The sequence below is a fragment of the Sinocyclocheilus grahami genome, unplaced genomic scaffold (assembly GCF_001515645.1).
Source record: "Sinocyclocheilus grahami isolate Dianchi unplaced genomic scaffold, SAMN03320097.WGS_v1.1 scaffold39.1, whole genome shotgun sequence".
Classification (NCBI taxonomy): domain Eukaryota; kingdom Metazoa; phylum Chordata; class Actinopteri; order Cypriniformes; family Cyprinidae; genus Sinocyclocheilus; species Sinocyclocheilus grahami.
Genome location: NW_015505218.1, coordinates 658,458 through 682,404, shown reverse-complemented (window position 1 = coordinate 682,404; position 23,947 = coordinate 658,458). Strand labels below are relative to the sequence as shown.

At 39.7% G+C, this 23,947-nt stretch overlaps 1 protein-coding gene across 1 annotated transcript in view; it reads left to right on the top strand.

The window, feature by feature from the left end:
• Positions 1-23,947, top strand: part of LOC107581895 (gamma-aminobutyric acid receptor subunit alpha-3-like) — a 42,694-nt gene that overhangs the window by 10,899 nt on the left and 7,848 nt on the right. The window contains exon 3 of the mRNA XM_016267573.1: positions 7,025-7,230. Coding sequence (XP_016123059.1) covers positions 7,025-7,230 — 206 coding nt within the window. The remainder of the gene's footprint in view (positions 1-7,024; positions 7,231-23,947) is intronic.

Here is a 23,947-nt window from a genome sequence, read left to right as displayed (position 1 = left end):
AAGGCTGTTAATTGCCTTGTATCAAAAGAATAAAAAGCTGTGAGTGCTCTGAATGCTGCAGTAATAAGTATCCTGTCATACATCTTTTCATAAAGACAAGTGGGAGGTTATATCCGACTGATTTCCCACTACCCAAGTTGAGTCTATAAACGTGACTAATCAGCAATCCCACTCTGGGTAAGAATCGCATCATTAACTGGTCGGCGCACTTCTATGAAGAAGCCCCACCAGGCATGCTCTCCACCTCCATAGGAAATGCCACTCCATATTTTGCGACTTTAACTTCTAGCCTACTTCTGCTATTAACATTAGCTTCTGCTTATCTTGTCCAGAGGAGATGTGTTGAAAAGTGTGAAACCGCAACCCCAGGTGTCTCCCACAAGGCGAATGTGCCAAGGCTAATCAGTGATCTGGAGCCTGCCAGTTTCTGGAGTGCAAACACATGACTAAATGTTTCATCCTGCTTTTTTGTAGCCAACTTTCATTGAGTTGTCTTGGTTGTGTGAAATCATAAATACAAAAAAAACACTATCTTCACATGCTTTTTATATAATTTGAGCTTGATTCAAAATGTCACACAATATGTTCCTTTCACAAGGGATATTTAGAGGCAAAACTATGAACCATATGTCCTAAAAATATGAAATTTGGAACACTTATAGTGGTGGTCATGCATAGTAATCTGAACAATTTTGAGGTCTCTAGGACCAACTGTGTAGCACCACCATCACTATCATTATATCTGTGGTGTGAAGACTATTGTCATAGAATTAGAACAGTTATTACGGCTATCATTATAGTTATTGTTCGTGGTGTGAAAGGGAGTTAGTTATTACAGTTATGTCCATATATGGTGCAATAAATTAATCCAGTAGACTATCACAACGGGCCTAGTATTTAATTTCTTCAGTTCTTACTAAAATTGGCTTAGGTGATGCCTGGACTAAGTTGCACAGAAATGACTGAACATAATTTTAATATACATATTTGTTCAAAAGTTATGTCGCAAAGTTAACCAAAACTTGGTTTAGAGGTCATAACTTGGCAATATTTTGATCTTTCGGAATTAAACACGGTATGCTTTATCAGCAACTTGGCAACAGTGTCATGAGTCATGAGTTCTGAAAAATTGCTTTTTTTGCACATAACCTTTTAAAAGTTTGTCAGAAAATCATGATCTCAATGGATTCCATGGGTCATGCTGAGTTCATGGATACTGATTTTGGGATTGAACAAACCACCTGTTTGCCTTTTTGAAATTTGTCATAAATTGCAATAGCTTTTAAACCATTTAACATACCAGCACAACATTTGGTAGGGATCATCGGCAGCATGTGCTGAAGGTACCTGAGAAGTTTAGATACAGTGCCACCTAGAGTTTCACATGTATTTTTTAAAGCTAAATAATAAAGAATAATACATCTTGTCCAGTTTTGCCAAAATCAGCTCAGATGATGTTTGGAACGATCTGCACAGAAATGACTGAACAGATATTTGGTATTTGCTACCATTCCCAAGAAACCCCTTTATAAAATCCACTGTGTCTGTGTTAGTTGTTCTATGCTATGTTAGTTTGCCTGGTAATCAGAAGCCAGTATTTTTGTGGCTTTTTGGCTATGAGGGTAATCATAATCTATGTTAATAAACATAAGTGCAATAACAGCCGATGTACTTTGCACTATACATCTTTTATTTTGCACTATTTTGTATATATCACTTCACTGTGGTTATATTTATTAAAATTTATGTAATGTTATTATGTGTCAGTTTTTACATGTGCCAGTCCTAGAGAGCTGCTAATCTGTTTATCTTTTTTTTTTAAATAATAAAAATAAAGACTTATTCTGTTGTATACTATACTATTTAATGAACAATGTTCTCTGAGGTTCTCAGCTTTGTTTTTGTTGAAAACCACTGTAGTTATGCTGGTAGGCTCCAATTGAGAGGTACTAATGAGGTGTAGAGCGGACCCTTATTGATATTCCACAAGGCTTGCACAAATATGTCTGCAGACGTGATGAAACACGAATCAGGCTGGCTGGACATTGAAGTAATGGAGCGGCCAGGCTGGTAGACAGCCAGTGCTAAATGTAGTGTTTTCCAAGGTGCCTGGAGGTTGTACTGTGTAGGTCTTCAAAGCCAGCTCCCCTGAGTGCTAAATGGCCCAATCTGTTGTGATTGGTCTACCGCGTACAGTGCATGTCGGAAACGATATGCCCATTGCCATAGTTCCATATTTTGAATGCTCGATACAAAATATAAACATCAATTATTTATTATACTTACAGTTTCAGATTCAGTGGAGCCAGTTGGTCCAAATAAAGTGGGTACTGGGCCATCTTTCAAGAGCAAGCGTTTTGTAAATCCCGCGTTGAACTTTCATAGATAAGAGAAGCAGTCATCACTAAAATGGCGGGAACACAAAACAGATTGGGGTTGTACTGCTGGGAAAAAATCATTTTAATGTGCCCCTACATGCAGTGTGTAACACAGCTCTAAGTAATTGAAAACATCCTGCAAAGTTTTAAATCTGAAAGTGCACCGTGTATAAAGTGATTGTCTCTCAAAAGAAAGTCGACTCTGAATCATTGAAACGAGTCGTTTTTAAAACAAATCCCAAGCCGTTTCATGTTGACGTCAACATGAAACATTAGCATATTGCCCGCCCACTTGTTGGTCTTTTCGCGTTGGTCTGAATGAAAATGCTAATTAATTCTTTGCCACTAGGTGCCGCTATTGGAGCGGTAAAATAGCAGTTTCCCCGGTAACGCTGTACACAAAGCAGCACTGCGCTCACAAATGCTGTATTATCAGGCATTACAGGCATGATGAAATGAAAATGAGACCAATCGGACCAATCACCGCAGATTAGCATCACGCAAAGGAAGGGTTTGGAAAACTTAATCGTTGCGCTAATAGTTTGTGAGTCATTGAGCAAATAAGGTAAAAATAAACACATATTATAAGATAATGAAAGTGTTTTTTGACCTTGCATGCATGTCAACCTGTTGTTGGGGACTCCCAAAACCAAAATATGAACTTTTCATTACCCATAATAGGGGCACTTTAACCGCAGCCTCATCTTTCAGAAGTGAAAATAAAATTATTTTACTTTCACAACATCTTGACATGATGTTAACCACATGAACAAGCAACAGTGTTTGAGGGCGGGGTTAAGTTGTTCGTGGCCGGCCAACGAACATAAGCAGGCAGTATGCAAATGCTGTAGCAAACACTAGCAACACTAACCCTCCACCTTCTCCAGCTCCACCTGTATAGATCTGCTATGGGGTGATCATATATTCTATGGGGGTTATTCATATCTGTTATACGTGCAGCAGCAGTATTTCTTACATGCTCACAGCAGCATGTTGTGGATGTATTGGCAGTAGCAAGTCTCTGTACTTGCTCTGCCACAGTAGCAGCAGCAGCAGCGTAGCAGATTTATTCTGCCAAGACCAAATACGTTAACATAGTCATGTACATTACCATGCCAATTCCTCCGATAGTTGTCCTGACAGAACTTTATTTATCGAGCACTTTTCTGTACAACTTTGCAGATCGTTTACATTCACATGCAACATTACACCTGGATGGGTGCCTAGATCTAATAATTGTTGCAGTGATGGACTTCTGCAAGTTTCTTCCATCTCTATACAGGATCTCTGGAGCTCAAACGGAGTGGTCATCATGTTCCTGGTCACCTCTCTTACCAATATCTTTCTTTTCAAAGTGCTCAGTTTGGCCATGTAGACAGCTCTAGGAAGAATCCTGGGTTGCGTTTTCTAAAAGCATTGTAAGCCTGAGTACATCAGACTATTGGTGCCAATTAGTGCCTTATAATTCTTTTGGGAAACACAGCCCTGGTTGTTCAAAAATATCAACCATTTAAGAGTTATGGAGGCCATTATGCTCTTCAGAATTTTCAAAGCAGCAGAATTGTTTTGTAGTCTTTCCAAGATCCATCCCTCATCATATCTCTGGTCTCTGCTGGCAATTCCTTTGACCTCATGGCTTGTTTTTTGCTCTGATATGCATTTTCTGCTTGTAGACATTATTTAGACAGGTGTCAGGTGTTTGCTTTTCCAAATCATGTCAAATCAATCATATTTACCTCAGGTGGACTCTAATCAAAGAGTAGAAAGATGCCAAAGAGACATGAAATGCACATGAACTATATTTGATAATATTTACATTTAGGATGCAAGGTTGTATGTTAAAAAATCTGATGAATCTATAATGTAAACATTTTTCAATATTTAAAGAATTACAAAACAAGGTTTCAGGAAAATGACCTTGGAATTGGCCACTGTTCAAATTATGCACAGAAGAAAGCATCTCATCCACCACACTAAAAAGCAAAGCCTGTGTCAGTATTTCTAGGCTGATGCATCATCTCACAAACATCGCTTTGAGACTGATATTTAATCAATCTCTGGATAGCTGCCAGTTTCTAAAATCTCATCTGATGGGTCTAACCTGACATTTCACACAGATAATCCTGTTTTGGCATTTTTTTCACAGCTCCATAGTGTAATGTGTAATTTATGGTTTCAACACACGCGGCACATAATAGGCAACTGTCTCTGCAGAGACAATAGCAACTTGTGTGACATTCTTTCTAATGTTCCCATTGCTTTTCACTCCATTTCCAGATGGAGATAATGCCTAATGAAAAGTTTAATGAGAATCTTCTTTGCCATTCGACTTTTTGACACTCTACAGATCCTCATCAGCCATAGATTTCAATTTAATTGTCAGCCACTGACATTTATGGGAGCAAACAGCGCTCAGTATTCATTTGAATAGCAGCCTCTTTTCAACAGCACACCATATATTGCACATTATATAGCTATGTTTTATTTATGTAGCACTCTTATAGTTTTATTTGCACTGAAGTCAGAATGCCCCCCTGGTAATAATATACTAGTGTCTTCCATCTGCAGTCTCTTCTAAGCCAGTGGGCAGTAACAAACCGAGAGACGATTGCATCTTGCATCTATTGCATCTATTCAGAGTCTTTTGTTTTTTTTGCTTTTTTTTAATCATCAAATTTAATTTTGCAGAATAGAAGGGCCATGATTTAATAGCACAACCGATTTATCTTGTCAGTTATTTTAGTGAAATTTAGATTCACCAGATTGTTATTGTCACCAGAGCACTAGTCTCGTGGATCCAAACATCAGCAATGGTCCACGTGGAAGCATATTCCAAGAATCCAATCCATTCCATGGCCAGGAATCACCCAATTTATGCAGGTGGGGGCCTGTATGAAATTGAATTTTAATTGCATTTACTGCCCTCAGCAGTCTATTGCCAAATGGTGAGTCATTCCAAAAGATCAGATATCACAAATCAAAAATTCATATGCACATTATGGCTTCTACTAAAATCGATTATATACTAAATTGTGCAAATGTTTATACACAAAATTAAAAATACAATATTATTTACATAAGTCTGAAATACACATAGCACAGTTTTGGTTCTTAGTTCATTTCAAGTTTCACATGATAAATAACTTGCAGTTCAGTAAAATAGTCTAACCAGTTTATCTTTTTTTTCAATTGCTTACCATTTCTGAAACTATGACTCCTTTTCTCTAAATTTTACAAACAAAACATCTCTTGCAAAACACTTCTTTTGAAACTATTTTAACTTATAAAAATAGGGTTTTTGCATTGTAACTCTACACACAAACGTCAAAGGATTAGCCATATACACACCAAACTACACACGGATGTGACAAATGTAAAACTTTTTATTTGTGTCTTTTGCTTGTTCAGTCTGCAGTGGAGATTGTGTGTGTGTACAAAACATAAAAAACACCATCAACACCTGCAATGTTGTTTCTTATTTATCATATCTGACAAATGAATAAATTAGACAGCATGCCCGGTTAAAGAAGTCACCACTCCTCACTGATAAATGTTGCAATCTAAAGCCCATAATAATTACTTATGAACGTTATTGTGGTGTCAGAGCAACACATTTCCAGTGTTTACTCCCATTTCCTTTAAAAGCTTCCATCACTTATAAGGATGCTTCTTTTTAGCCTATGACACCTTGCACATTGGCATGAATCCCAGTGCTGTGAGCTTTCATTTGGAGATGAAATCAACTAAAACACTTCACAAAGTAAAGTGGTATATATTATAAAAGCACCTGTCCTTGAAACTCTCACAAATGTCTGGTTAACTTTCTAATCACAGTTGATTAGATTGTTCAAGACCATAGACCACTTTACTTTGTGCAAGGTGTCATAGGCTAAAAAAGAAGCATCTTTATAAGTGATGGAAAGCGTTCCTGGCCACCCTGGTTTCTACCATAACTTGAGGAGAGCAAAAAAATAAATAAAAGATCCCACTTTATATAAAGTGGCCTTAACTACTATGTACTTGCATCAAAAGTAAGTACAATGTATTTATTGTGTTCATATTGTATTGCAAAACACTTCTGCTGCTATTGAGGTGGGATACAGGTAAAGTTAGGGACAGGTTTAGTGGTATGGGTAGGTTTAAGGGAGGGTTAAGGTATAAAGGGATGGGTCAACAGTGTAATTATAAATGTAATTACAGAAATTAATTACAGATGTATTTACATGCAGGTATTTTTAAAAATATAAGTACAATGTAATATAACTGCATTGTATTAAATGATTAATTTAAATATAAGTACATAGTAGTTAAGGCCACCTAATATAAAGTGGGATCTTTTTTTTTTAGCTCTCCTCAAGCTATGGTAGAAACCAGGGTGGCGTGGTGGCTAAGTGGATAGTACTATCACCTCACAGCATGAATGTTCGGGTTCAAGACCTTTCTGTTTGGAGCTTGCATGTTGACGTGGGTTTATTTAATTGATGTTTCATTTAAGGTGGAATTATTGTTTCATATAATTTCTTAGTCACATCTGGTTAGATACATTGGCTAAATCAACTAAAACAGCAACTGACATTGCAAAAAAAATTACTCGTTTTCTGTTATCTTGACCATGACATCTAACACTTAACCATTTCTGTTTTTAGGTGTCACAACTGTCCTGACCATGACGACACTGAGCATAAGCGCCCGGAACTCACTTCCCAAGGTGGCTTATGCAACAGCTATGGACTGGTTTATGGCAGTGTGCTATGCTTTTGTCTTCTCTGCTCTCATTGAGTTTGCCACTGTCAACTACTTCACAAAGCGCAGCTGGGCCTGGGATGGTCAGAAGGAGGCCCAGGAGATGCGGGTAAGATAGATCTGGTTTAATACACTAAGTAGGCTGTCACAATGCTGTGAAAGTACAGCAATACCTGTACAGTTGTGTACAGTGCTTATATGCTATAATACCATGTCATAGAGATAATTGATGTGCTATCATTTTTTTAAAAATCTGAAAGAAGTTGGTTTTTATTTTTTATTTTTTTAAATGTAGAACGCTTTACTAAAGCTTGTGTACTTTTAGAGTGTTTCTCAGTGTGATCAATCACCATTTCATTTTCCAGTATCGATTTTTTTTTACAAAGTTACTCCCCACAATAAGCAATAAATATTCAGCACATAAATCCTAAACTAATGTGGGCTTTCTTGTTAGCAAGCTTGTCACTATTGTGGTTGTTCCTGTTCAATAAGTTTGAGGCTACCAACCATCTCTCTCTCGCTCTCCCCACTGCTTTTGCTTGCTCTTGATTATTGCCACCCTCTGTCCTGGCCCTGATAACCTCTGAAAAATGAACTGCTCAGAGCTAATGGATGGGAATTTCCACAGAGAAAGCTCGGCGAGGTGCCGTATTGCTCACAATATGAGGAGATACCTGTAAACCGGTAATATAAATTCCTGTTTCGTTCTGTTGTTCTTCTTCAAAAATACTTCTTCATTAGATGTCCAATAGAATGGAAATTTTGTGTTTCTGAGGAAAGCATGGCGAGAAGCTGCACTTTCTCTCACATGAGAGCACATCTAGCACATATAGACTTGGACATGGAACTTAAAGTCGCTGTTAAAAATGTAGCAAGGAAGCTTAAAAGTGACGTTTTTTTAGAATAAAAGTTAATAAACAATTTAGTTTAAAAGCATCTGCTAAATGCATAAATGTAAATACAATTATATATGTTATATAGGCTAATTGTTACGGAGTGAACAGAGGAAGCGTGCGGATCCATATGCAAAGCTTTATTCAAAGACATGGTCAAAACAGGCTGTGGTCAACAGCAACAACAAGTATGGAACAGGCAAGACGAAAGGGAAATCCAAAGACAGGCGAGAGTCAATTGACGGCGAACGTAATAAAGAGGGCGAGACACACGGGTAATCCACAAACAGGAAATAGTTCAGGCAAGGTGCAAACACAGTCCGAAACAGCCAGACAAAGGGATAATCCAAGACAGACTAAAGTCCAAGGCAGGCAGAGAGCAGACAGGATGAGATAAGCAGGCTACAATAAAGACACGGATTACACAGTGAACAAAACTAGAATAGACTTAGGAAACTCGGAAAGTAGCTATCACTAGGAGAGCGATAATCGCTAAACAATACTCTGCGATCTGTGTGACTGGCTACAGCTGAGGGTGTAATCAGTGAAATGGAACATGGGAAATGTAGTCCGGGATGACATGTAACGGGAGAGTCAATGTAATGGAAGGGCGACCTCTGGTGGCAATCGGATGGAAGGCCACGGACAGGATTCGTGACACTAATAGACAGTGATGCACACAAGTGGTAGCCAAAATTTAAAAAAATGCACTGGATAAATAAGTTCAGGTCACTCATTTGCGTACCAGCATGGTTGAGAGCTGTTAATGCACAATCACTGTTTTAGATCAACTAACTGTAATGCTGTATAAGATTTCCATTTAAACTGAAAGCATAGGCGCTGCCATTTTACTCATAAAACGTGAAACTGTGACACTTCATTCACTGCCGTGTTTCACTTGGTAGTGCTAAAACGGCAGTGCATATGCTTACTTGCCAGCAACCTGCCAAAATAAAAGCTTGCTAATTTTAGGTTTGAAAATGATAAAAATTCATATTAAAAATAAAAAATAAATAAATTGAAAGTGAAATATTTGTATTGTATTTAAGTCAATATAAAATAAGTGCTATAAAATAAGTGTATTTTTATTTAATACTCACTTTTTATTTTAAAATAGTATTGTCGCACTGTATTTATTATTTTTATTAAAAAAGCTAAATAAATAAAGTGTAATAATACTATTATTAATCATTTTATTTTTATTGTTTTTTTTATGGGTTACACTATGTGCAGTGTGAGGACCAAACCAAATCTCCAGGTGCTTTCATGAGAACCAGACTGAAAAATGTACATCCCTGTTAATAGAGTTTAATTAAAGCAGTTGACATATATGTATAAATTAAGAACATTTCAATTAAAAAAATTACAAACCGTTTTTGCACAATATTTGAAAACATTTGAAAGCAGAAAGTGTGTATTATCATCAAGCTTACTTTGCCAAATGGATTCTGTCACCATATTGTGTGGCTGTGCTTGTGGTCTCATACTTCATAAATCAAGTGAAGCTACTGATAATTGGTTATGTGCAACAGGCTTCACTACACTTCTGTAATGATGGGTAGGCCCTTGGCCTTTTGTGCCACTGGTACACCCAAAGGAAAGCTATTGGCTGCTTTGAGACAGTTTAAAATTGCTGGACCTTTGAGATAGAAGAGAACTTAATGGCTATTTATAGGCCAAAAGAGAATGATCGAAAACAGAAGAAAGCACACAGATTAAAGATAAATTGAAAACAGGCTCACTGGGGTCTTTGGCTAAAGAAAAAGCCAAAAACTGATTTGCTATAGTTAAAAAGAAAGAAAATAAAAAAAGAGCAGCACAAGCAACAGAGACAATCAGGAAGAATGACAATACGTTTGTAAGGAAAGGAAAAGAGAATGATTAGAGAAACAAGAAATGGGTTGGTATTGAAAACTGATGAGAAATTGAACTGTTGAGATCTCATCTCATTTGCTTTACCACAAGGGTTGGCAGGGTCACATGGTCACTGTTGAGCAAGTGGTGTGATAGCAAGAACGTGAGAGGTGACTAACTGCAGATGTTATCTAACACAACTCGCTCTATACTGGATACTGGTTACTGTACTCATTCCTAACTGTAATTCGGATCGAGTTGGACACTGACCTTAATGCTCTCTGAGGTTCACTTGTCTTTGGAGCACAGATTGGCATTACAGATCAGGGTTGGTGTGATTTACCTTAGTGGGGAGAAGGTCCTTCACCGGGCGTTTGCTCTTTTAAAGTCTCACCACTGTTGACAGTCGCTCTCAACTGTTGGTGATAAGAGTAGTATTAACATCTGATTACATGATATGAATACTGTAGCAACTTATTTTTTTAAAAATGGGGAAAAAACACACCCAGACAACTACTAATAATACCCTAGCATTGTTGCATATAATTTTTCCATGAGTAGACACTGCTCATATTTAGTTCATAAAAAAAAGTTTTGTTCAGAAAATACAGTTGCATATTATTATTGTTGTTAATTAATCCAATTGTTATAGGTGTAAAATGGTCACTGCAATGTGGAGTACAATGTTACTATGTTAATTATAATGCAGTGTCACAAAGACATTACTAAAAATGTCTAAAAATGTTTTGTGTTCCAAGGGGATTTATTTTCTGTGTTCAACATAAAATAATAATCAAGGAGAGTAAATGAAGGCAATTGTTTAATCTTAGTTGAACTGTAGCTTAAATACATGCTCTGATGCAGGGGTCTGCAACCTTTTTTACACTACGGACCAGTTACACTGTGAAAATATCCTCGCGGACCGGCTGGAAGGGGGGGGGGGGGGGGGGGGGGATAAGCCGAGAATCCTTGTGCCATGGGAAATGATAATATGACTGTTGCAGCTATGCTAATGCTTAACCTATTTTCAGAGTATATTTGTATTAGTATATGTGTGCAGAGAACTAAGTGGAACAATCGTGCAGCTGCTGACAGACAGGATGTAACACAGCGGCCCATAACGTCAAAATGTCTCAGAGTTACATATGTTATCTGGTTCCCTGAGATGCGTCATGACGTTGATGCTATGAGAACACCTTCAGTGTATGCTGGTGTCTGAAGCATGTGTAAAAACACGGCAACACATCACCAAGGAACAAAGGTGTCTGTGCATAAAGTTGATCAAGTGGAATGTGTTTCCCTGCCTTGGCCAATCAGATTGGTGTGTTTACATGTGCTTCAAACACTGACACATGATAAAGGCATTCCCATACCATCAACACCTTGCTGCAGTGTTAAAGTTCCCTCAAAAGGAAACACTGTGATCTTGTGCTTTTTAAGCAGTGCTCAAATGTTTATATAACTTCAAGCATGCTCCTGGACACAAACAAAGTCTCACATACAACCTGCTTTTAAATGTATAAAATGCAAAATCATTCAAGTAATAAATAGCGCCCAAATGATTGTCCTCAGAAAATGATCAGTAATCTTATGTATGCCTCCTTTGGAGTTTCTGAAGAGGTCTTAACTCATTTAAGCTACATTTACACGACAACGGTGTAGTCCAAAACGGAAAAGTTCCTGTAGGGAAGTGACGATTATATGATGTATATGATGCGTCTCCGCTGTTGGTTGTAATATTGGTGAAGTAAATCCACACTTTGCTGAAGAAGCGTTAGCAAACTCTTGAGCAGCAACAATAGTACATATACTCCGCCATTGTTGTGTATGTTTGTTCGCGCTTGCCTTTAAAATCGACACATGCTGCGCATGTCTACATACCTAACATGTACTACGCATGCGCATGACATCACCATTTTCAAAGATTCCCGTATTGGGTGTTTACACGGAAACAATAACTGTGCCGTTTTCAAAAACTTGCACTTTGAAACCGTTTTCAAAAATATGCATTTTCAGTCCCCAAAAAATTTGCCAAGACACCAAAGTCTGCAAAAGTAAAGAAATTTCATAATGAATGGAAACTCATTTCTCAACCATTTATTTCCAAGACCGAACAGGTCTGTAAAATTACTGCATGTCAGCACTTTGCCATTTGTTTCTGTTATTTCTCCCAAGTAATTTGAAGAGAAACATTCATAACAAAGTTGGTACTTCAATTAATCAAAGAGTAATAACATATTCTCCTGAGCAAACACACTCCAATCATATTCCAATTAGGCTATTTGAGAGTTTCCATTTTTGAATTTTCTGATTAGTTTTCTAAATCAAAAGGGAATTCCTAGGTGGAACAGCATAATATATTAGACAAGATAGTGTTTATTTCCATTTCTGGCCAAACCATCAAGATTTGAAATTAAAATGCTTAACTGCTTTGCAGTGATATTCCAGTCAGTGACCGTCAAAACTCTTAGAAATGAAGATGACAGAAATAGGTATTAAATGGCAAATTCAATATTTAAACTAGCTCAGTTATATCTTGGAAAGTATTACATTCTTTCAAGATATGGCTTCATTGAGGTTTGCTGAGGTTGAAGTTCTCCACATAATTACAATTGACCATTGCATATCACCGACTCAGTATATGAACATTTTATAATTACCCAATGGGGCTGCTTATGGATTATATAGTTAGATATTAGAGATATCGTCAGAATTATTTTCAGCTGCTCCAGTAGCCTTGCAGATGAGGTCTCCACATGAGGAGTTTAGTTGATGCACGCTGAAATTGAGGATATTACTTTGCACAGCAGGAATCCAGAGTCTTTCTCCTTTAATCTGAGTATGTCCTCAGGAAAAAACAGAGATATCGTCAGAACAGAAAAGAATATATATCGCATTTGGATCACTTATGAAGCGCATGGTTCCATCCATCCACCCATCCATTCTCCAAACCACTTGTCCTTTTTAGGGGATGCTGGAGCCTATCCCAGGGACTTTGTGAAGCCTATAGTTTATGATATAAAAAGGCTGTTAATGTAATACTCACCAGAGTCACTTTTGCATTAGATTATGGAAATGCAGCAGCCATTGTCATTGCTCTGATGAGGCAGGAATTCTTTGTTGGAGAAAGGAGCCACAGAGGAAGTGCCTCCTTCCCTGAAGGAATCCAGGTTTTACAGCTAGCATTTTCTGGTGCCGAAAAAGGACCACGGTTTGTGGCCAGTCCTGAATTTTTTTTTTGTTTAGGACACAGTCTCAAAATGTTGATGCTGAAACACATTTGTCTCTGATTCAAACAAGATTGGTTCATAACTATTGATCTGAAAAAATGCATTTTTTATTTTCAGAGCAGTAATTCCCAAACCACGTTCCTGGAGTTCCCTAACAAAAGCTACACTTGATGCTGCGTTTCAATAACGCTAATGATAACATTCTTTGTTCGACCGGTTGTAAAGCATGTGTGTCAAACACGCCAAGAATTGGCTTAAATAACCTTGTGAGGTGACATAATTTGATTACGTGCACCTGAGGGGTTATAAATAGACTTGAAAAGGACACATATTCAGGTTTCTTTGTCTTCAGAGACCGCTTTGTGTGTGTGTGTGTGTGTGTGTGTGTGTGTGTGTGTGTGTGTGTGCTGCTGTAAGCAGCATCATTCAAAAGAAAGCATGTTGAAAGTGAAAGTGAAAAGTTTAAACAATTTACTATTCTTGTCGAGTGAATCTGTAAGAGATGCATGCCTCGCTCTTCATGGCTGATCTCTGAAGAGAACTCGCATGAGTATTGTTTGGAGTGTTTGGGAGAAAAGCACGCTGCTCTCGCGTTCGAGGGCAGCAGATGTGAGCACCGCGGTTCACTTCCTATCCGCGTGCTTCGCATTAGGCTCGTTTTCTCTCCCGAGGAATGAGTCGCTGCGCGCTTATTAAGATCGCGTTTTGATCTGGCTGAGGCTTAAGAAGCGGGTGTTCCCCTCTCTCTAGTGTTCTCGCCAGATCTGAAGTTTCTCGCACCCGCCTCCGAAGCATGCCCGGGAACTTTCACAGCGATGGTCTCTCCGGTTCTTTGGTGATCTCCATGATGAGATATCTTGATCATTGAGTTAGCCATGTTCATCCCATATCTTTGTGCCCTCTATGTCGACTATTTCTTCAACTATAGTGGATTCAAAAGCACGTGGAAGAGACGCTACCGGGCTATCTCTCCGCTTGAGGAGCATCATCCCTCTTAAAAAAAAAAAAAAAAGAGCCAACGCTCCCTACCAAGCCACGTAGAGCAACATCTACACTTGGAGGGAAAGCGTTTCATGCAGTGGGTCAGACTGGTGCTGCCCTGCACTCCATGGCGGTTCTGCAGGCATATCAGGCTGATCTTCTTAAAGATCTGAGCACCGGTAGGAGGCTTTCAACAAGTTTCTTCCCCACTGTGCTCAAGTGTCGGAGCTGTCGGCCACCCAGTCCTGACCCGGTCCAGCTTCTCTGAGGCAAGAGGCTCAAAGAGAGAGTGTGGTGAGTCGTGCGCCCCCTCGTAAAGACTGGGGAGCAGCTCATAGCACTCAACAGCCAGAGATGAAGCCAGACCTAAGAACAGTCATTACGACCAAAGTGAGGTCCTGAGGCTGTGCCCAGGACAAAGGGTGTGTCCCCTCGGGGAGGTCCACGGAAATTTCCAACAGAAGCATAGGGGCTCCTTCCTGGCACCCTTAGGGATCGCTCTGCTCCCGGGAGTCCTGGCCTAGGTCCGACAACAGGGTCTCGCCTCTTACTGATAGCACCCCATTGGCCAACCAGAGTATGATTCTCAGATATAATATCCCTCCTCGATGGCTCACCGTGGGCGATTCTGGTCAGGAGAGATCTTGTATCTCAGGCACAGGAGACAGCTTTTTTCATCCCCGGCCTGAGCTCTGGAACCTTCGTCTCTGGCCCCTGAGGGGGACCAACGAGAGATGCTGGGCTTCCAGCAGATAATTAATGCCCTCAGATGGTGCTTTTTCGAGAGATGCTGGGCTTCCAGCAGATAATTTATGCCCTCAGATGGTGCTTTTTCGAAAGTTGGTGTATGACACTGTCACTTAGCCTTAGTGCTCAAAGGGTCTGGTTGGGAGTCCTTTTTGAACCACTACAGTTGGCGCCTGTCAAGTTTCTGACTCTGAAGATGGTTTTTCTCATGGCTATTACTTCTGTGAGGAGAATTGGGGATTTGCAGGTTCTGTCAGTCTCGTCATCCTGCTTAGACTTTGCATCCTCACCTTATTATCTTCCAAAGTTCCATTCTTGACCGTACATCCGGTTGTTCTTGAAACCTTCTGCCCTCAGCCGTTCACAACACTGGAGCAAGAAGAACTTCACTTTATTGTGTCCAGTACATGCTCTTCAGATTTATGTACACCGCACTAGCCAGTGGCGTAAGTCAGAGCAGCTTTTCATGTGCTATGGCTGCCACAAGACAAACGCACATTGGGTGGGGGATGCTATTGCCCTAGCCTACGAGGCACATGGTCAAGCTTCACCTCTAGGTGTTAGGGCCCATTCAACCAGGTGGGTTGTATTCTATACTAAGGCTCTGGCAAGAGGTGTCCCCTTGCAGCAAGTATGTGGTGCGGCAGTCTGGTCCTCTCTGCACACATTTGCCAGATTATATAGTTTGGATGTCCATGCTACTCCGGGCTCGCATGTCCTTGGGTCAACATCCCAGAGTCATGTCTGAGACCTCTTCAATGTTTGTGCACACACACTACACAACCTTGGGGGTCCAGACACTTCCAGTGCGGTGGCATTGGAATTCTCATTCCCATCAGCGTTATTGAAACGCAGCATCGTTTGTGTTTGACACACATGCTTCACAACTGGTCAAACAAAAAATGTTCTTATTAGCGTTGTTGAAACGCAGCATCTCATTCCCGCTTTTTAAGGGAACAGGGTTACAGTCAAGTAACCTGAGACATACCCCCAATGCTGCGCATTTTGCATGACAGAAAGTGAATTTTCAGTTTACATGTAACACATTTCAAAACCAAATGGACTGTATAAAGGCAAATGTTCATATTTCTTTTCTGTATATTATAGTGTTGACTGTTACCAGTAAATGTTTTCCTACTGTTGAAATATGTTTCTAAAAAGCTCAGTGTAATACACAAGAGCAATCAGTGAAAAGCATGGCAAGCAGAAATTGTCAACAAAAAGTAGATTAAATATTATATTTGTTTATAAGAAACATTTTCATGATTGACTACCAGGGTTAAAACAAAAAAAATCGGTCCCAATTTATATTAAGTGGCCTTAACTACTATGTACTTACATTTAAATTAATAATTTGGTACAGTGCAGTTATTGTGTACATACATGTTATTACATTGTACTTATATTTAAAAAAATAAAAATATATATATATATATATTTACATGTGTGTGTGTGTGTGTGTGTCCTAGTGCATTGCATAAGTCATTAAAAGCAAAATAGTTGTACCAGTTGTCATAATCTGTCAAGCTAATTTTCTATGTTTTGTTAATGTCCTGAATTGATAAATTGCTCTCAGAAGAATCTTGATTGTAATTTGTTAACAGACCAACAGTAAATGTGAATCCTGTTCAATCTCTTGCAATCGATATCCCACATATAGTTTTGTGCACTGTGGAAATTGATATATGGCATACAGAAAAAGTGCAGATGTGCATTTTCTGTAACTGTCATCAAAACTGTAGCCATAGTTTACATTAGGGAATACTGACAGAGTACACTGTTGACAACATAAACATCTTGTTTGTGAGCAATGACACAAGGATTTGTCATTCTGATGGCACTGATACATTCACTGATAAATTACTTACTTTTGAGAGATGATCTAAGGATTTTGAGCAAGTTACAGGCTTTTGCAGGTAATCCATTGTGCGGTGCAGTTTGTACAAACTGTTTTGAGAAATCCACTTGCTGATTTGTTAATGTTAAGGGTGATTCGAGAGATGTACCAAAGTAATTAAGAAAATCGTAATTGCTTTGGTAATTTTATTTGTTGTATCCCTCCATTATGTTATGTTCTTAATTTCTACATGTACTTTGTTTGCTATTTCATGCAGTAGAGTGCATAATTTACTTTCAATGAAATTGTTGGTGTTTTTAGAGCTTCAAGGTATGTTTACAATTCAGAGAATCATCTCTCCCTCTCTCTCTCTCTCTCTCTCTCTCTGTATTTAAATTTTCAATTTAAGTGTGCTTTAGTGGCATGACAAAAACTGTACATTTGTATTGCCAAAGCAATTGCAACTAGGCTACTTACAAATAGTACACATAACAGAAAGAAAAAGAATAATAGTAATAATAATAATAATAATATATATAAAGTATTAAGCATGTAGTGCAAAATGAATTACTAATGCATGTAAACTAGAAATAAAATAAAATAAGGGATTTACAGAAGCAAAATATACATCTAAATAATATAATACAGTAATATGGCATAATATAATGTAGATGTGCTGGAAACATCAAATCAGGGCAGATTGAGTGTTTTCTCTTCTGTGGTGACAGGCAGACACATATTGAGCAGCAAACGCACAGCAGTTCATGTGTTCTCCTAACAGATACGGCAGTTTCTCCTGGTTTGAAAGAGTTTTAAATGTCTGATGGATCTGCTGTATTTTATCATAGAACACTCTCTGTATATCCGAGTATTTTGAGCATTCTGTTGGAAAGTGCAGTTCTGTTTCCATCAGATCACAGTGTGAACACAATCTCTGCTCCGGTGGCAGCCATGTTTTTTTGTGTCTGCCCATCTCTATCATCAGCTTGTGTCCGCTGGGTCTGTATCTGGTTAACATGCTTCTCAGTTTCTTATCTGACACTGTGTACAGATACTCTGCCATACTGTACTCTCTCTTTAGGGCCAAATAGCATTGCATTTTACTCTGTTGTTGTGTTTAGGTTTGCCAATGAGTAATTCTGTTTGATTTGTGCAGTAATCTGATTGATTCTGATGTTGTGATTCAGAGCAGCAGTAGATGTTAGTGAAGCATCAGGACTGAAGCTCTGGATCAGCTGAGGGAGGGGCTTGCTTTCTTTGCTCATCTCTTGGTATTGCAGGGCTTTATAATGATATGATTGGGGGTCACTGAGCTTCAGATGTTTCTAGAATTTAATTCTTTAAATCTTTATTTTTAGAGATATTTGCCTAATTCTGCCCTGTCTGCGTTATTTGTTGTGTGCCGGTGCACATTTTTTACAGAGTTTCTGCATGCAGGGTCTCAATTGGATGTTTTTCACATTTGGTGAAATCTTGATTTCGATTTGTCAGTGGATTTGGATTGGATTGAAATTGGATTTGTCACACCTCACTGCCATAGAGGGCAATGGGCTCAATTACTGATTCTAATATTTCAAGCTACATTCTAATAGGGAGTTTTATAGGACATTGCCGTTAGGACAAAGCCCTGCGTGCTTTATCTCTCAGTTCTTTCACAGCATGATTAAAGTTTCCTGTGGATGTGATTTTCAAACCCAGGTAGTTGTAGTGTGATGTGTGTGTTATCTGGTTAGTGCCTAATGTAAATGTGTGTTGTGTTGTGTAGGGTAAGGCCAGGGGCTGCAGATTGCCAGTTCATTGATGTAAATGTTAAATAACATTGGGCTTAAAGGGTTAGTTTACCCAAAAATGAAAATTGGTCCATAAATTACTCACCCTCAAGTCATCCTAGGTGTATATGACTTTCTTCTTTCAGACGAATCCAGTCGGAGTTATATAAAAAATTGTCTTTGATCTTTCAAGTTGTTTCATGGCAGTCAGCGGGTGTTGCATGCATCAGTCCAAAAGAAGTTAAATAAAAAGTGCCCATCCATTTAAAAAAAAGTGTCTCACACGGCTCCGGGGGGTGAACAAAGGCCTTCTGTAGCGAATCGATGCGTTTTTGTAAGAAAAATATCTATATTCAAAATGTAATAATCACTTTAATGTAGCTTGCGCCAACAGTTGTACATGGAAGCAGTTCCGGGCGGATGAGGTATCAGGTCAGCGTTGGGCATGCGCCAGTGAGTCTCGTGAAAACCAACGTTTGTTTACAGGAGCAAAGTTTCCTTACTTTAGCAAAGGTAAACCAGTCTCCTCTTGGTTTATATCGAAATTCTCTGACATTCTTCTTTACAAATCCTCGTTTTGCACTTCTAATTCTTGACCGTTGTTTTGTTTTGATCTCTCCCCTGCGCTTCCGCGTTCGTCACTTCTGAGCGGCGCAAAGCCGACCTCATACGTCATCCGCCCGGAACTGCTTCCGTGTACAACAGTGGGCGCAAGCTACATTAAAGTGATTATTAAGTTGTATGGATATTTTTCTTACAAAAACGCATCAGTTCGCTACAGGAGGCCTTTGTTTACCCCCTGGAGCAGTGTGAGACACTTTTTTTATAGATGAGCGCTTTATATTTAACTTTTTTTGGACTGATGCATGCAACACCCACTGACTGCCATGAAACAACTTGAAAGATCAAAGACTATTTTTTATATAACTCCGACTGGATTCTTCTGAAAGAAGAAAGTCACATACACCTAGGATGACTTGAGGGTGAGTAATTTCTGGGCTAATTTTCATTTTTGGGTGAACTAACCGTTTAAGCAGCAGCCCTGTCTCACTCCACGTTCCTGGGAATGACACCTTGCACGTTTGGTGCTGATTTTTATGCCACATTTACTTTCAGTGTACATTGATTTGATAAGGTCATAGGTTTTACCTCCTATACCACTTTCAATAAGTTTGTAAAATAGTCCTTGGTGCCAAATTGAGTCAAAGGTTGTTGTTTTTTAAGTCAATAAAGCATGCATATATTTTACCTTTATCTTGGTTAACATGTTTTTCAATTAGAGTATGTAATGTATAGATGTAATCAGATGTATGGTAATTTGGTAAAAATCCGATTTGGCTTCTGCTCAGCACATTGTATGTGGTGATGAAATCTAATAGTTGAGCATTTATTATGCTACAGAATAACTTTCCCAGGTTGCTGCTCACACAGATGCCTCTGTAGTTGTTATGATCAAATTTATCTCCGTTTTTAAAGATTGGTGTTATCAAGCCTTGATTCCAGATGTCAGGGAAGTAACCTACACTCAGAACCACACTGAATAGTTTTAGAATGGCCAATTGGAATTTATTGCTTGTGTGTTTTATCATTTCGTTTAATGTCCCATCAGATCCAGATGCTTTTTCCAATTGGTTGATTGTTTGATTTTGCTTACAGTTTGTGTCTGTTTGTACTGTATTAAACAATATTTGGAAATGACTTTCCCATATTTCTCCAATTTGGATTGCCAATTCTTCATGATCAGTTTTTTTTTCAGATTGTTCCAATTATCACAAACTTGGTTTGTGTTCACTGACTTCTCAATTATTGTTCGTTGTGTTTGGGTGTATTGCGCTTTTTTGGTTCTGAGTGTATGTTTGTATTGTTTTAGTGTTTCACTTTAAAGAAGGCGGATCTCTGCATTGTTTGGATCTTTGTGTTTCTGATTGGACAATGTTCTCAGTTTTTTGCGAATAGTTTGGCAGTCCTGATCAAACCAATTTTTGTCATTTTTGGGTATTTGATTTTTTTCCATTTTTTGTTTTCAATTTGAATTGTTTTGCTGATTTTTCAAATATGTAATTTATATCTTTGACAGCAAGATTGACACCTTCATTAGTGTGAACATAATTGTTATTTAGAAAGTTATCTACCAGCGCTTGTATTGTTTGGCTGCTAAGTGCTTTCTGATATTCTTCAGTGCTGTTTTCAGCCCATCTGTATGGTTTTCTGATGTTGTACAACTTACTCTTATTTTCTGTCTTTTTGAGATACACAGTGATTTGACTGTGATCAGACAGAGGGGTTAGTTCTCTAACAGTGAATGGTCTGAAAGATGAAGGATCTATGTCTGTTATCATATAATCAACTGTGCTATTCCCAAGAGGTGAGCAAAATGTGAATCTCCCTAAAGTGTCTCCTCATAGCCTACCGTTGATGATATTCAGACCCAGGCTTCGACAGAGCTCCACTTCCTTGTGGATTTTAAGCCAGGAGTAGTATTTACCTTGCTTTACTTTGTTTTTTGTGGTGCTGAGTTCGGTGTGTTATCAGCTGAGGGTGCATGAGCGGGTGGAAGGCTGGTTGCTGCTGCTGGTGATGGTGATGGGCCCTTCCTATTGTTGCTCCTCTGCCTGGAGTGATGTTTTTGTGGTCAGGGGTGTCTTGGATGGTGATCTGGTGCAGACTGGGGTTTCTGCTGATGGACTGGTGTAGGTCTGTGGTGGTGTGGCGCTGGTGCATGGGGTGTTCTGATGTGGATTTTAGCATGGTGTGGGGGTCCCCAGTATTGTGCAGCCAGTGGTGGTCGTCTCTCTGATGAGACTGTAGGTTTCTGCTGGGTGTCTGGATTTGTGTTCTGTGTGTTGGCAGCTGTGTTGTTTTCAGGGGTGTAGAGGTGGTTTGTCTGCCCCATGCTGTGTCTTTCAGTGTTTTTGCAAACACATTGACTTTGTCCTTCTTTATGTGTACATGGTCGTACAGGTCTCTGATTGTGATGGAGGGGTAATGAGTCAGGTGCACATTGGGCAGGCAAGCACATTCTTTTGAGATGTCAGCGTAGACTCTCTGGATGGTGTCTGGGTGAATGTCTTTGCAGTGTAGGAGGGCAGATATGGTGATCTTTGTGCTGGGGTAGGTCCCTGTAGCCTTCTCTGCTACTCTGCAGATAAGCTGCCCAACGCTCTCCTGTTCGTGATTACTATCACTGGTTTACATGTGCATCTCTTTGACCATTAATCTTGTTTACTTGCCCCAAAATTGACAATCTCCTTGGCATTGTCAATAAGTGTTCTTTTTGTTTAAATGCTGTGAGCTACTCAACGCTGCTCATTGGTTCAGGCTTGTGGCGCCAGGATCTGATTTACGATATCCTGTGTCTTGGGCCCCTGTGGAATTTGGCTCCTCATGTTTCAACCATGTTTTGACCAAATCTTAGATTGTCTGATTCGGTCTGATATCCTACACCTTCTCAGGTCGTTGGTGCCTATGTGTATGATGATATGTGAGGGTGTGCCAAAGCTGGAGTCAGAAAGTATTCTGAGGGCATCACCTGATTTGGGGCACCAGAGTTTTGTAGTTTTACGGCCTGTGAGGTTCAATCTCTGGGTTTCTGGGGGCTGCCGGTGTTTATGCTTACCTTTTGGCTGTATCTGTGATGGTTTGGTGGATGCCGGAGTTGTGCTGCTGGAGTTTGGCTGTGTAGGTGTGGGGGAGGGTGGGGGGACTTTTGGGGCATTTGCAGGGGTAGGGAGACACCTCATCTGTGTTGTTAGGGTCTCTATCTGCCTGTCCCTTTGTTGTAGCTCAACTTTGAAGCATGTGAGCTCCCTCCCCGTGTAGTCTTTCATTTCTGAAAGTTCCTTCCCCATGATCTGTTGAAGTTCTTTGAAGTCTTTTTTGAGTGTTTCCCTGTCCTGATACAGAGTGTCAATTTCCCTCTTAAGTTCTTGGATGGACATTTTCAGCTGGTTTCTTATCTGGTCCAGCTGTTCTCTGAGTTGTTCAGTGTCTTTAGTGGTCAGGGCATGGACATGCTCACTCAGTTCCATTATTTCCACTTCTAGCAGTGCTAAGCTGTGCTGTAGCTGAACAACTGTGTTGTGTAGTTCTGTGCTTGGGGGAAGGCTGATGTTCTCTGTGGTTTCTGGAGTGGTCCTGTTCTCTGTATTGTTATGGGTTGAGGACTCATTTTGATCAGTGTCTTCTGATGTGTCTGTAGGGTTCTGTTTGCAGTGATTTGCTTCATCTCTTTCCACCATATCTTTTAAGCAGTGGAAGGTCTGCTCAAAGTTTGTGAGGGCAGCATTAATTCCCTGTACCATTACAGTTCCATTTTGATAGAAGTTTATTGTCAGGTGTTTGTTCTCTGGGTTTTTTTCTGAGTCCTCATAAATGCACAGTTGCCTGCCTTTACAGATTCCATGTTTGGTGTGATACTGGAACAGTGTGCACTGTGCAGGAAGCTGTGTGCCATGCAGTCAGGCGTTCTGTGTAGAAGAGCAGGTTTGTGGTGATGGTTTTGCCCCTACTGTTTGAAGTATCTTTAAACAGTGTCTCTGGGTTTTCCTTCTGTGTTTTGAGCTTGTGTTGTTGTCTGCTCTTCTCAGACTGAATGTCTGGGGGGTAGGAAAAGGTGTGAGCTCCAGTCCCCATTAGGCCCTTTCGCACCGCTTTAGTTCCAGAACTAAATGTACGGTACTAAAGTACTGGGACGATTTTGTGCGAACTATTTCCCAGTACTATTTAAAGGGTTGCATTCGCACCGACAGTGTGTACTAGGAAGTGACGTGAGCCGGTCGACAGCGATGTCATTTGTGCATGCCGTTCAACAACAGAAACAAAGAACTACGTTAACAACAGGAGGATGGAGGACGCTGTGATCGGAGCTGTGTTTTTGTTGTGTCTCGCGGGTTTCATAATAATGGACAAGGAATGTCGACGTATACGTAAAGCGATTGAAAGAACGGAAAGGAGGACTAAGAATCTCCAACGACAACTGGCAGTGCTACATTTGCTACAAGTGCCTGCACTTCAGCGTCCGTCCATCTATCGCTGTTCTCCATACTTGCAAAATAAGTTGACATGCTTACAGTATGTTTACACAGAGTTTTAATTATGGCGGGTGAGGGCGTTTTCGTACGCGTTTGGCCAATCAATGTCTACTTACGTCACGATTAGTACCAGTTGTGCTGGTTAGACCCTGCTCCGGAGTAGGAGCTAATTTGGTTCTCGAAAAAGGCAGTCCGGTACTAAAATCGCTCCCAGTTCCGGCGGTGTGAACACGCCGAAAAGTGGGTAGTTCCACAATTAGTTCTGGTACTATGAAAAGGTTCCTGCTGTGCAAAAGGCCCTATTGCTGGTGTTGCCATGGTGATGCCGTTTACAGGTCTTTGGCATTGATAGTCATGGCTCAGTTAGGGTAATCAGGAGGTGTGAATGAAAATGGCCCTTTTTTGTTATTTTAAATTGCTATACAGTTCTACAGCTGTAGAATGCCAGGGAACTTTTGGTCAAGTTTGTTTTGCAAAGTTTATAA